The 15,239-nt window shown below is 36.8% G+C and overlaps 1 protein-coding gene across 7 annotated transcripts in view; it reads right to left on the bottom strand.

Annotated features, from left to right (window-relative positions):
- Positions 1-5,768: 5,768 nt before the first annotated feature.
- Positions 5,769-15,239, bottom strand: part of LOC115215937 (ras and EF-hand domain-containing protein homolog) — a 60,727-nt gene continuing 51,256 nt past the window's right edge. For all 7 annotated transcript variants that reach the window (XM_029785302.2, XM_036505953.1, XM_036505952.1 and 4 more), the window contains 2 exons: positions 10,154-10,297; positions 5,769-6,558 (listed from right to left, as the gene is read on the bottom strand). In XM_029785302.2, coding sequence (XP_029641162.1) covers positions 6,445-6,558; positions 10,154-10,297 — 258 coding nt within the window. In that variant the 3' untranslated portion in view covers positions 5,769-6,444. The remainder of the gene's footprint in view (positions 6,559-10,153; positions 10,298-15,239) is intronic.

The following is a 15,239-nucleotide window of genomic DNA, read 5'->3' as shown; positions in this document are numbered from 1 at the left end:
AATAATGATTTCAAGCTTTGGCACTGATGTTTAGAACATAAACTAACATGATATTTTGATGAAAAGTTTAAATCTGGATTACTTTAAGGAAGTTTGCCTCATAGATTCAAGGGTTGTGTCAGGATGCAAAAGTTCTTAATGTGTAAGTGAATGTGTTGTAATATATAAATGAAGTATTATATGGGACTGAAACAGTTCCATGTGAAAAACAGTTGCATGTAAAAAAGCAAAACAAAAAAAAAACAGGGACTCTGTCTGTTTTGATGATGAGGGTTCCAGTTGATCCAATCAACAGAAGACTCTACTCGTGAAATTAACATGCAAGTGATTGAACACATAAGGAGGCACAATGGCCCTATTGGTTAGGGCAATGGACTTGCAGTCAGAGAATCGCGGTTTCGATTCCCAGACTGGGTATTGTGTGTGTTTATTGAGCGAAAATACCTAAAAGCTCCACGAGTCTCTGGCAGGGGGTGGTGGCGACCCCTGTTGTACTCTTTCACCACAACTTTCTCTCACTCTCTCTTCCTGTTTCTTGAGGAACACTGTGATGGACTGGCGGCCCGTCCAGCTGGAAGGAACACATACACCACAGAAACCAGGAAACTGGGCCCATGAGCCTGGTTAGGCTTGAAAAGGGTGAATAAGAATAAGATTGAGCACATACTCTTAACATAGTTCTCAGGAAGGTTCAGCATGACACAGAATGTGATGAGGCTGGTCTTTTGAAATACAGGTGCAACTCATTTTTGCCAGCTGAGTGGACTGGAGCAATGTGAAATAAAGTGTCTTGCTTGGGGATACCACATGCCACCAGGTATCAAACCCATGATCGTGAGCCTAACCACTAAATAGCCACACATGCTTTCATACATACAAGGATGCTTACATGTAATCACAAAAACACATAAATATGTATCTAGAAAATACGTCAAAGTGTATATTTTGTATCTATTAACACACATGTGAAGGCACATGGTTCAGTGGTTTGAGCTCACAATCGTGAGGTAGTAAGTTTGATTCCTGGACCAGGCTGTGTGTTGTGTTCTGGAGCAAGACACTTTATTTCCCATTGCTTCAGTTCACTCAGCCACAGAAATGAGTTGTGGTGTCACTGGTGCCAAGCTGTATCAGCCTTTGCCTTTCTTTTAGACAACATTGGCAGTGCGGAGAGGTGAGGCTGATATACATGAGTGACTGCTGGTCTTCCATAAACAACCTTACCCAGATTTATGCTTCAGAGGGTAACTTTCTACTTACTTATTTGTACTTGTGGCAACATTCACCCTGGGCGGGTTGAGTCAGCTTCTTCTACTCATGGAAGAAGTTTCGTGGGAATATGTGGATTTCACAAGTGGCCCCCAACAATCCCTCATGTGGAGACATCCTGTTTGCCGCAGATTGTCTGCAAATGCAGGGACAGAACGACCGAGGAGCCACCAGTTGCCAAAGCAGACACTCCGAGGATTTTCACCAGAGCCCTGTCTGCTGGGTTGTGGCCCTAATACCACTCGGTGTCAGACCAATCCGTCTTGGGTGGCCCTACCAGGAACCAAAGTTCCCGACAGCATAGCTCTGACACTACCCATTGCCAGCGTCCCCACCACGGTGAGGAGGGGATGGACTTTCTAGGTGCAATCCCACGTCATTCATGACTGATGGGAATTTCTCTCCCCCTTTTTCTATACTGTAATGGAATAAACAAACATGCACACATGCACATGCAATAGCAACTCTTTTTCCCTGCTAGCAAGGGTCTGATAATGCAGAGGTCTGCACCAAGTTCTCATGTCTGCTTTGGCTTGGTTTCTACAGTTGGATGTACTTTTTAGTGCCAACCACTTCACAAAGTGCCCTGGATTTTTTTCTTTTTTTCATGACACCAGCACTGGTAAGGCACCAAGTACTCACAAAACAAAACCCTCCAGCTGAGTTGAGTATAGCACTGAGACATGAATGGACTCGCTTTGGTCATGAATGGCCATGGGATTGCACCTAGAAAGTTCTGCTCCAGGGCACAAGTCCGGGCAAGGTTGTTTATGGAAGACCAACAGTCACCTATGCATACCAGTCTCCCCACTCCATGCCACTGATGTTATCCAAGGGAAAGGCAAAGGCCGATACAGCTTGGCACCAGTGACATTGCAACTCATTTCTACAGCTGAGTGAATTTGAGCAACGTGAAATAAAGTGTCTTGCTCAAAAGCACAACATAGCCCGGTCCAGGAATCAAACTCACTACCACATGATCATGAGCCTGACACTCTAACCACTGAGTCATGGACCTTCACATATTGAGGGATATGAAAGTATGATAGGACAGGAACAGGTGTCTTGCAGAAGAGGTGAATACATGGCATACCTATCTGGAAATTGAGGGATGTGAAGTCAAGGTACAAGGTAAAAATGAGAGAGAAAATACTGTATATGAAAAGTATATAATGTAGAAATCTATATATATAAAGCTGAAGTTGTCTGTGTGTGGCAGGTTTGGTAGCCTTCAACTAACACTATTTCCTCTGAAACCCTGCAGTGCAAGTTGACCAAAATTGAGAGTATGATGGAAGGCTTGCTCTTCATTATGTAGAAGATAAAATTAAAATTGGACCATGTTAAGACCAAAAATTATTTACATAAAAAAGATACTTTTTTTCTATGAAAATCCCTATTTTTTTAGGATTTTTTGACTGCTGTGTTGCCATTTTTCGGTGTATTTCAACCAGAATAATAACAGAGAATAACAAACTACATAATGCAAAATTTTTACTTTTCAAAAATTCCAATTCTAAAGGGTCGAAACAAACCTGAGCAACGCCGGGCGATACTGCTAGTATTATTATAAATCTTTTTATCACTGAAATTGCATGATACATCCCCTTGAATAAGCAGAAAACTTATTGGAAAAATTGGAAGATTCCTAACTATTTTGCTGTTTATTTAAGAGAACATCAAGCTGTTTTCACATCACTCATAATCTAACAGCTAAAAGGATTTCAAATAAATAGTTATGGATATTTCTATATTATACATGTTTTAGATATTATGATTTCAGCTGTTTTAAATATAAATACATTCCGTTTAATGAAATACATAACTGACTTAAGAATTCTGACCTTGATCTACGAGTGTATTAATACTGCTTTAAAGTTTATGCAATACTAGCTAGCAGCATTTATAGGGAATTACAATGCACTGAGCATTACAACTTTGAGATATGGAATGAACTATCAATTGGCTATGGGGAAATCTCAGATCATTTTCCATTTCAAAATAAAGAAATAAAACGAAAACAAAAAAATTTTTTTTTCACCAATTGACAAAATATGAGGGTTTTTTTTTCTTTTGTTAATTTTTGTTTATTTCAGTCATTGGACTGCAGCCATGCTTGGGCACTGCTTTGATGGTCTTAATCAAACAGATCAACTCCGGTACTTCTTTTTAAAACCTGGTATTTATTGTATTGGTCTCGTTTACCAATCTGCTAAGTTACAAGAACATAAACAAACCAACACCAGTTGTCAAGCATTTGTGGGGTACAAACACAAACACAAGGACACATACACCTACAAATATATACACCCAATGGGCTTCTTTCAGTTTCTATCTAACATATCCAATCAGAAGGCTATAGTTGAAGAAAATTACCCAAAGTACTACACAGTAGAACCGAACCCAAAACCATGTGGTTGGAAAGCAAGTTTCTTACCACACAGCCATGCTTGCACCTATAACCATGAAGCAAGTTAATGTATTTTTAAGAATTTAAGCAATTATATAATAATCTGACATTGCCATAAGATGGTTAAAATTGAGTAGTGTATGGACTTTGTAAGTATTTCATCACCATCAACAACATCATCATCATCCTTTGGCATCTGTTTTCCATGCTGGCATGGGTTGGATAGTTTAAGAGGAGCTGGTGAGGCCAGGTTCCATAGGCTGTTTTGGCTTGGTTTCTATGGCTGGATGCCCTTCCTAATGCCAACCACTTTACAGAGTGGAATGGGTGCTTTTTACATGGCACTAGCACCAGTGCATTTTATGTGGTACTAGCACTGGTGCTTTTTATGTAGTACCTGCACCAGTGATTTTTACATGGCACCAATATCATTATAATTAAAGAAATAAATAAATGCGCCCTTTTTAAAGCCTAGCCAGGTTCCTGGGCCTGGTTTCCTGGCTTCTATGGTGTATGTGTTCCCCAGCTGGACGGGACGCCAGTCCATCGCAGCGTTGCTCATTTTTGCCAGCTGAGTGGACTGGAGCAACGTGAAATGAAGTGTTTTGCTCAAGAACACAACGAGTCGCCCGGTCCAGGAATCAAAACCACAATCTTACGAAAATGGTGCTGACACCCTAACCACTAAGCCATGTGCCTCCACACATCATTATAATTAACATTATCATTTAAAAAATTCCTCAGGTACAGGTATGGCTGTGTAGTTAAGACGCCCATTTTGCAACTATATAAATAGTCGTGACAGATACTGGTGTCATGCAAATGGTGCCCATGCTGGTGGCATGTAAAAGCACACATTACACTCTCAGAGTGGTTGGCATTAAGAAGGGCACCCAGCCATAGAAAACCATACCAAATCAGACTGGAGTCTGGTGCAGCATTCCAGCTAACTAGCCCTGGTTAGGCCATCCAACCCATACCAGCATGAGCAACAGATGTTAAATGATGATGATGATGATGATAGTTATGAGTTCAGCCCCCCACCCCTTGTAGACCTCATGTGTCATCTACTATAGCCCCAAGCTGCCATGTGAGTGAATTTGGCAGATAGAAGCTAGAAGAAGCCCATTGTATAAATGTATGTATGTTTGTGTACTCTTGTCTTGACATCACATGATGGTTGTAAATGAGCATCGCCGTTGTACAACATTGGTCATTTCCAGTCTTCCATGGGAAACATGTCTGGCCAAGGGGAAATATTACCGAGCTTGGAAACAGGTGAGTGTTTGTGACAGGAAGGGCACCCAGCCACAGAAGATTTGCCTCAACAAATTCTGTACTACCCATGCTATCATGGAAAAATGGACATTAAATTATGCGGATATGTGTGTGTATGTGTGTGTGTCTGTCTTTGGCTCCCACCACTGGTGTTGGTTGGTTTACATCCCTATAACTTAGTGCTCTGACAAAAGAGAGCAATACCAGAATTAAAAAGAAAAAAAAGTTCTGGGATCAATTTGTTTGACTAGGCTCTTCAAAGTTGTGCCCCAGCATGGCTGCAGTCCAATGACCGAATCAAGTAAAAGGTAAAAGGCAGATGTTATCATTGTTGTCAACAATACACAATATTGTTAAAGTTGGAGCTGAGATAATACAATCGAAAGCATAAAAAAAAAAAAAGACAGACAAACATTTAAGATAGAAAAAGGGATGAGTAAAATGTTTCAAGCTGAAGCAGTATATTTATTATTTGTTGAGAAACAGGCAAAATATATATAATTAATATCTATTCATCATCTCCATCACTTTATTCTGTTTCTGATATTATCATTATTATTATTATTATTATTATTATTATTATTATTATTATTATCCTCTTCTTTCAATTTTGTTCCCATTTCTTGCCAAGTGTCTTCCTGACACCTAGGACAAAGAAACTCACTGTATACATTGGTAGGCCATTAAAATAAACACACCAGATTGTTCATTTACAAAGTCATGTGTATTATTATTATTATTATTATTATTATTATTATAAGCACCATCAAGTGGAAGCGAGCTTCTGTCTAATTGAGTCCACAACCCAGTATCAAATTCCAGTATAAGTTTTATTTGTTACACTAATGTCCTAGACAAAGAAATCAACTTCCTAGCTTTTTCCCCACCCAACATTAAAAATTTTAGGTTTCATGGTAGTATAAGGAACATTGTTCTTCTTCATCTTCTTCTTATTATTATTGTTATTATTATTATTATTATTACTATAGCTATTACATGCTATATTATTTAGCAAGGATGTTGTCTTGAGGGTAGGTGACAACAAGACTTCTCAGATCTCAAGAATCTTTCTTAAGATTCTTGCAGAATACAGGGTTGCACTTTTCTGCAGGTCGACAATGTGAATCTCGATTCCAATATCCAACGGTTTTCTACGTAGTATTATAGGTGTTGTTCCAAGTTGTACCAATTACCACAAAAGCAACTGTTGTCTTAATCTTGCACAGTACCTTCATCTCTCTGACTAAGTCTTGATATTTCTCAATTATTATTAATATTATTATTTGTAGAGTTCGTTTTTAAACTAGAGTAAAATTATTGAAATAAAAGAACATACAGGAAATGATTATTTTTGTTTTTCTTGATTTTTTTTTTTTCAGCTTTTCATCAGGAAAAATAAAAGAAAATATAATGGTTAAAAAAAAAAAAACAAAAGCAATAGTTATTTATAAAAACTATTTGGGTAATTAATTCAGAGTTCAAAACTTCTATCTGCAGCAAGATTTTTTTGTTGGTTCTTGTTGGTTAGCATTAGCTAATTGAATGCGTTCTTTATCTTCTTCTGTACTGCCTGTGTTCATATTTTGATCATTTTTGAGGATCTGAAGGAGAAAAAGAAGCATTTCCTTAAAAAAAGTATTTTATAGCTGATTTGTACATGTTAATAGAATTTACTTATTGAGATATTTAACTCTTTAGCATTTAAACCAGCTATATCTGGCCTGAGTACTCTACCTGTCTTACATTCAAACTAGCCAGATCTAGCCTCTTACACCTACCCTACAATGTCATTCTAAAAATAATTACATCATCATAATTTTGAAGGTACAAAATCATACAAGTTTAATTGGTGTTTATTTGAGTTACTGTTCTCCTAAACAATTTGGAGGACACTGTCTCACTCATACATTCCATTTTTGACTTGACTTCTAAGGTCAGATGTCTGTCCTAATACCAACTACCATTACAGGGTATGCTAGGTGTAATTTATCATTCATGGAATCAATGTTAGAGATGCCATGCTCTTGGCAAACCAAAAGGGTCCTCTCAGACAGAAGTTGTCCCTGCTCACTTACCAACCTCGAAACCCTTTAGCATTTAAACCAGCCATATCTATACTAAATATTCCACCTGTTTTATGTACAAAACAGCCAGATCCAGCCTCTCTCACTTGCCCTACAATATCATTCTAAAAAAGAAAAAATTATATTATTGAAATCTTGAAGTTATGAGATAATGCTTGATTAATTCAAAACAATGTGAATAAATAAGCATTACATTTGACAGGGTAATCTGAATGCTAAAGGGTTAAAAAAGTAAAGTTACATTCTCAAGTCATACCAACTCATAAGGGCTGGTTTCCTGGTTTCATGGCATATGTATTCCCCACCTGGACAGGATGCCAGTCTGTCACAGGATTTCTCATTTTTGCCAGCTGAGTATACTGGATCAACATGAAATGAAATATTTTGCTCAGGAACACAAAACGTCACCCAGTCCAGGAATTGAAACAATCTTATGATCATGAGCCCAACACACTGGACCACTAAGCCACTGCTAAAAGCTGACCCTTTAGCATTTAAACTGGCCATATCTAGCCGAAATATTCTACCTGTTTTATGCTCAAACTGGCTAGATTTGGCTTTTCACACCTACTGTACAATGTCATTAACAACCACATCATCAAAATCTCAAGATCATGCATAATCCAATGTAATGTGATTAAATATAAGCATTACATTTGACAGAGTAATCTGAACACTAAAGTGTCTGGCCTACGGGAATTTATTTAATGATGATTTCTAACAATGACATAGAGCCAAAGATTTGAAGAGAGAATATTACAGTAGATTACATTAACTCCAGTATTTTAAGTTCCACAGTGTGATGGCTCAATGACCCTAAGAGCAATGCCAATGGAGAGCAAGCTCCTGATTGAGCCTACTATGTTGGACAAGTCAAAGAACTGAGTCTGGACTAATATGGACCACTTCTTCTTTCTACAGACACATGTACCCTTAATGTAGTTCTTAGGGAGATTCAGTGTGATACAAAATGTGACAAAATGGGACAGGTATTATGCATTTTTGCCAGCTGAGTCAACTGGAGCAATATGAAACAAAGTGTCTTGCTCAAGAATGCAACAATCACCAGAAATAGAACTCACAGCCTTATTATCATGAGCTGGATATCCTAAATACAAAGCCATGTACCTTCTCTCTGTGGAATACTCAGCCATTTGCATATTAATTTCATGAGCAGGCTGTTTCATCGATTGGGTCAACTGGAACCCTCATTATTGTAACTGATAGAAAAATCCTAACTAAAGGTAATCATCATAACTGACAGTAAAAGAGGTAAAAATGGATCTGCAATAGAGCCACCACTTCTACTCAGAAAAAAAGCAAAGTCTCAATGATAACTTGAAACCATTACTTGGGAGAAAGTAAAAACAAGCCCAGAGTTAAATATGATGGAGGTCTTAAGACAAGACAGGAGGGTGGTATTTAAATGGTCCTGGAAGAATGAAAAGTAAGCTTTGAACTCAATGTAAAGAGCTGAGACTAAATGCTGCAAGACATTCTGACCAGCACTTATGATTGTGCCAATCCACTAGTTGTTGATTCCACTTAACAATGGAAAAGGCACCATGTGGAAAGGAAATAAAATCTATTACAGTATAGCTTACAGTCATTTATATTTTCATTTTTTAATGATTAAAAAATCCTCTAAGGGTATTTAGTCATGGTTTATGTTTTGTCCAATGTACAACATATCTCATAAGTCTTTCACGTGCAGGCACAGGCATGGTTGTGTGGTAAAGAAACTCACTTTGTAACTACACAGTTTTGGGTTCAGTCCCACTGCATGACACCCTGGGCAAGTGTCTTGAGAGTAAATTTGGCAGATGGAAACTGTGTGGAAGCCCACTATGTGTGTGTGTGTGCGTTTCCCTCCACACTGGTGTTGGTTTGTTTATGTCCCTGTAACTTAGTGGTTCAAGAAAAGATACCAATAGAATAAGTGCCAGACTTTAAAGAATAAGTACTTAGGTTGATTTTGCACTGTTGAGCAGTGCAGCTCAACATAGCCCACAGTCCAATGTCTATAACAATTAAAATATAGGAAATATATAAATCTTAATAACTCATTTGTGCATAGAGGTGTCTGTCTTGTTTTCAAGTGAAAGTACATGTTCTTATGAACCTGAAGTTGGGTTTATAATTTAAGTCATCAGATTGATTCCCAGGTAGTACATTGTATCCTTGAGCAAGACACTTCATTTCACATTTCTCAAATGTGCTCAGTTAAAAATGAGGACCTCTAACAGCAGTAGCTGGGGGTTAACCAACTTTCATAAGACTAGAAATTTTAAGACCCTCAAAATGAGTAAGCAAAAACAAACAAACAAAAATAAATAAATATGCATATTCTGTGCATCTTCTTTATTCTTCAAATAAAAATTCTGTCTTCTAATCCTTCCAAATATTATGAAGAAATGATTATCTCCCTTGTGTTAGCTGTCCACTAGGAGACTGCACATATTTTAATATTTTAAAAAAAAATCTAAACTCAGTAGAGAGAATAATCAACAGAAAGCTGAACAAAATGCCTTATTGAACTTAGTTACTTTCCTTTATATTCTAAATTCAAGTCCCACTAGATTTAATTTTGCTAATTGATAATATCAATACTACCAATGGTGAACAGGGTTGATTAAATTAATTGTTTGTTCTCTCTAAATTTGTGGCTTTATAATCAGGATTAGAGTTAATGGTGAGATCTCATTCACTTATTCACCATAGAAACTGGCTAACCAGCCTTTTGAGTTCTAGGGCTTGGAAAAATAAAAATTTGGATATTTTGCACAATAGAAACCCCTGAACAACCAATAGGGACATTCTAGCCACTGTCATATTTATTGGTTTCATTTCCAACATCTTCAGGATGGACAGTTTGACATGATCTGATGGGTCCAAGGACTGTATCGTGCTCCAATGTCATTTTTAGCATGGTTTTTATAACTGGATGCCCTTCTTAACTCCAACCACTTTACAGTACATACAAATGCTTTTTCATGTCACCAGAACTATTGAGGTTGCCATGCAGCTCACAAGTCAGATAATAGCAAAAAGAAAAAGAAAGAAAGAAAAATCAAATTATAACACATCAAAGTGACAAAATAATTTTCATTACCTGTCCAACCAAAAATCGAGCAGCCTCATCTATGTTAATATTTTCTTTTGCTGAAGTTTCAAACCAACTCAGGAAACCTTTTTCTTTACAGAAATCATCCATCTGCTCTGTATTATTCACAAGGCCTTCTTTTGTTTGATCACACTGGAAATGGAAGATTAATCCTCACATTAAGGTTCATTCTTCAAAAAATACAATTTCGTTAATTTCTACAAAACTATGTGAACGAATGAATGTTTAACAAAAATGATCTACCCAGTAAAAATAGAATATGCATGAGATTGCTAGAGACACAATAAGATAGCTGCCGAAGTACAGGAGTGGTTGTGTGGTAAGAAGCTGACTTCCCAACCACATAGCCCTGGGTTCAGTTCTATTGGGTGGCACCATTGGCAAACGTCTTCTACTATAGCCTGAGGCTGACCAAAGCATCGTGAGTGGATTTGGTAGACAGAAACTGAAAGAAGTCCATCGTATGTATGTATATATATATATATAAATAAATATATATATATGTATATATATATATATATATATATATATATATTATATATATATATAATATATATATATATATATATATATATATATATATATATATATATAAAAAGTTAATCCAAACAAGAAAACACAAAAAAACACAGCAATGCGAGGACATGGAACAAATAAAGCATTATTGGATGCTCAGGAAAGAAGGGAAGAAGGAGGTTTTAATGTTTCGAGCAGAGCTCTTCGTCGGAAACAAAGGAGAAGGAAAGATCCCGAGAAGGGAAGACAGAGGAAAAAAAATTGCTGGCGGTGCTATTGTTTGTTTGTGTGTATGTGCATGTGTCTTTGTTTCTCTTTGTCCCCCAGTATTGCTTGACAACTGGTGTTGTTGTGTTATGTCCCTGCAACTTAGCAGTTTCGCAAAATAATAATTGTTTATAATAAAGGCAAAAGACCTGAAATTTGGGGCAAGGGACAGAATTTGAACTCAGAGCATAGTGATGAGTGAAATACTGCTATGCATCTTGCATGCTAACGATTCTGCCAGTTCAACATCTTCAGCAATAATAAAAATAAGAATAAAATTAATAATAATAATAATCCTTTCTACTATAGCCAGTCGTATATATATAATAATAATCCATTCTACTACTGCTAAGCATATTGCCTGGCACACTACTGATTCTGCCAACTCACCCCTTTCTACTATAGACACAAAGCCTGAAATTTGGGGGTAGAGGGCAAGTCAATTACATTGACCCTAGTGTTTCATTGGTACTTAATTTATCAACCCCAAAAGGATGAAAGACAAAGCCGATGTTGGCTGAATTTGAACTCAGAATGTAGAGATGGACGAAATGCCACTAATCATTTTGCCCAGTGTGCTTAATGTTTCTACCAGCTCGCAACCTTACCGGTTTCAAATTTTGGCACAAGGCCAGCAATTTCAAGAAAGAAGCTAAGTCGATTACATCAACTCCAGTACTCAACTGGTAATTAATTTATCAACTCTGAAAGGATGAAAGGTAGAGTTGATCCTGGCAGAATTTGAACTCAGAACATAAAGATGGGTAAAATGTAGCTAAGCATCTTGCCCAGTGTGCTAATGATCCTACAAGCTTGCCACCTTAATAATAATAATAATAATAATAATAATAATTCTTTCTATGATAGGCACAAGGCCTGATATTTTGGGGGAGAGGGATAGTTGATTATATCGACCCCAGTACATGACTGGTATTTATTTCATTGAGCCTGAAAAGATGAAAGGTAAACATTTGAAAGGTAAAAATCTGAACTACGCATTTTGTCTGGCATGATAACGATTCTGCCAGCTTATTGCCTTCAATAACGATAATCTTTTGTACTATAGGCACAAGGCCTGAAATTTTGGGAGAGGGGTGGCCAGTCGATTAGAGAACGACCCTAGTACACAACTGGTACTTAATTTATTTACCCTAAAAGGATGAAAGGCAAAGTCGACCTCGGTGGAATTTGAACTCAGAATGTAAAGACCGGTGAAATACTGCTAAGCATTTTGCTCGGCATGCTAATGTTCCTGCTAGCTCACCACCTTCCTTCAATAATAATAATAATAATGATAATAATAATAATAATAATAATAATAATCCTTTCTACTAAAGGCACAAGGCCTGAAATTTGAGGGGAAGGGAATAGTTGATTACATCAACCCCAGTGTTTATCGACCCCAAAGGGATGAATGGCAAAGTTGACCTCAGTGGAATTTGAACTCAGAATGTAATCATTTTGTCTGGCATGCTAACAATTCTGCCTGCTTACTGTCTTCAATAATAATAATAATAATAATAATAATAATAATGATAATAATAATAAAATAATAATAATAATAATAAAATAATAATAATAATAACAACATCGTTGTTGTTGTTGTTGTTGTTATTCAAATTAAACACACACTAACATCTTTAAATACCAAATTTCACTAATCATATACATTCATCCACCCAGCTTTGACCCACTTCTATGATCCCATTAAGTTTCACCTTTTCTTTTGTTCTCTTATTTCTCCACCTCTGATTATTTCTTTCCTCCTTTTACTAATTCTTCTTCTTCTTCATCCGCTATTGCTAGCGCCTCCTTCTTGCTCTTTATCATATTATGTTTCTATTACTCATAACTACTAGTTAATCAGTTCAACCACAATGTACCTGAAAACTTATCATTACTTCATTGTGATGTATATTATTATCTAACATGTGACTAAATTTATATGTTTTTTTTATGAAAAAATTAGAACAAATTCCAAAACACAGTAGATTTTCTTAGTTTTCAAAATATTTGCCGTGCACAACTGAAATCTTTGTGGCTTTTCTTTTTTTTTTTTATTTTGTTACACTGCACTAGATTGCATTGTTTTTCAAATTCAAAAGCTTATATTATTTTTTGTAAGCTCCATAACAATCAATTGAATGTAATATTTATATTTTTATAAATCTTCATAACTCTTTCTGTAGAATTTAATAATTGTTTTATATTTTGGCACGAGGCCAACTATTTTTGGGGGGAAAGGGGTATCAGTTACATCAACCCCTGTGCTCAGTTAATACTTATTTTATCGACCTCCAAAAAGACGAAAGGCAAATTTCCCCTCATTGAAATTTGAACTCAGGATGTGCAAGGGAAAGAAATTTTTATTTCTTTACTACCCACAAGGGGCTAAACATAGAGGGGACAAACAAGGACAAAGGGATTAAGTCGATTACATCGACCCCAGTGCGTACCTGGTACTTAATTTATCGACCCCGAAAGGATGAAAGGCAAAGTCGACCTCAGCGGAATTTGAACTCAGAGCATAACAGCAGACGAAATACTGCTAAGCATTTCGCCCGGAGCACTAACGTTTCTGCCAGCTCGCCGCCTTACAAGGGAAAGAAATTCTGCTAAAGAATTGTAAGTGAAAGAAAAGCTGCTAAGCATTTTGTTCGACATGCTAGCAACTCTACTAGCCTGGCACCTTTTAGAGTGCAATAATACTAAAAACATGTCTAAAGCTGTCATACTGTTTGCTAACAATGGTCGAAATTTTTCATCTAAGACTGCAAATGAATTTCATGATAATGAATTTTAATTTTTGGGAATTATCTCCCCCTTCTCTTTGAGAAGCCGCTAACAATTACTGCTAGAGTTTTGTTTCCTTTCTTTAGGTAAAACAGAAGTTTCAATCAATTGTTCAAAAGAGAGGGCAGTTAAAAATGTACAAGAGTAAGAGTGGAAGCACAAGTCCTTGTGGTTAGGTTGTTGCATTTGTGATCATAAGATCATGCTTTTGATTCACAGATCAGGCAGTGTGTTGTATTCTTGAGCAAAATGCTTCATTTCATGTTGCTCTGCGATCACTTCCAGCATGGAAAATGGACATTAAATGATGAAAATGATGGCACATATAAAACTGTGCATATGCACACAAACATACATCTGTAAACAAAAAACACATACACATTTGTACAGACATCTGTATGCACACATGCATACATATACATGTATACACACTTACAAATATTTTTTTTTTCAACTCTAGGCACAAGAACCGAAATTTTTTTGGGGGGTGGGGGGCAGTTGATTAGATCGACCCCAGTATGCAACTGGTACTTAATTTATCGATCATGAAAGGATGAAAGGCGAAGTCAAACTCATCAGAATTTGAACTCAGAACATAAAGACAGACGATATACTGTTAAGCATTTCGCCTGGTGTGTTAACGTTTCTGCCAGCTCACCGCCTTACTCTTACAAATATATGAACCAGTGAGGAAGCCTTTACCTAGTCACTTAACCCTGCTAGAAATAGAAACCAAATTTTCTTCAAATCACATATTGCAAAAGTAAAGAAAAGGGAGAGAACGTTAGAGAATGTAGCTCTCGAAATGCCTAAATAAATGCTATATTCACAGCTGGAATAACTTTGGTCATAGGCCTGTATGAATGGGATTTACCTATTTTTCAACAATAACATAAATGTACATGTACATACAACATGCACACACGCACACGCACACATACACACACGCACAACTAGCTAAAAATCAATCTATAATTGTGAAGTTTATATATCTCCAGGTAGTATATACAGATTTCAAATTTTGGCAATTTTGTGGGCAGGGTAAGTCGCTTATATTGACCTGACTGCTCAACCGGTACTTATTTTATCAACCCCCAAAAGGGTGAAAGATAAAGTCAACCTCAGCAGAATTTGAACTCAGAATGTGCAGATGGGTGATATGCCATTATGCATTTTGCCCAGCAGGCTAATGTTTCTGCCAGCTCACCACCTTCCAGGTAGTATATATTCATCATCATCACGATCATCAACAACATCATTTAACATTTATTTTCCATGATGAAAAATGTCATCTTCGGCATGATTTCTATGGCTGGATGTCTTTCATAGTCTCAGCAACTTTACAAAGTGTACTGGGTGCTTTTTACATTATCATCATCATCATTTAATGTCCATTGGCCATGCTTGTATATAATGGACAGTTTGACCAAACCTGGCAAGCTGGGGAGCTACAACAGGTTCCAGTGAGATTTGGCAATGGTTTCTATGGCTGGATGCT

Source organism: Octopus sinensis, linkage group LG9 (assembly GCF_006345805.1).
Source record: "Octopus sinensis linkage group LG9, ASM634580v1, whole genome shotgun sequence".
In the NCBI taxonomy this organism is placed as follows: domain Eukaryota; kingdom Metazoa; phylum Mollusca; class Cephalopoda; order Octopoda; family Octopodidae; genus Octopus; species Octopus sinensis.
The sequence above is the reverse complement of the archived record's forward strand: the minus strand, read 5'-3'. Positions and strand labels throughout refer to the sequence as shown.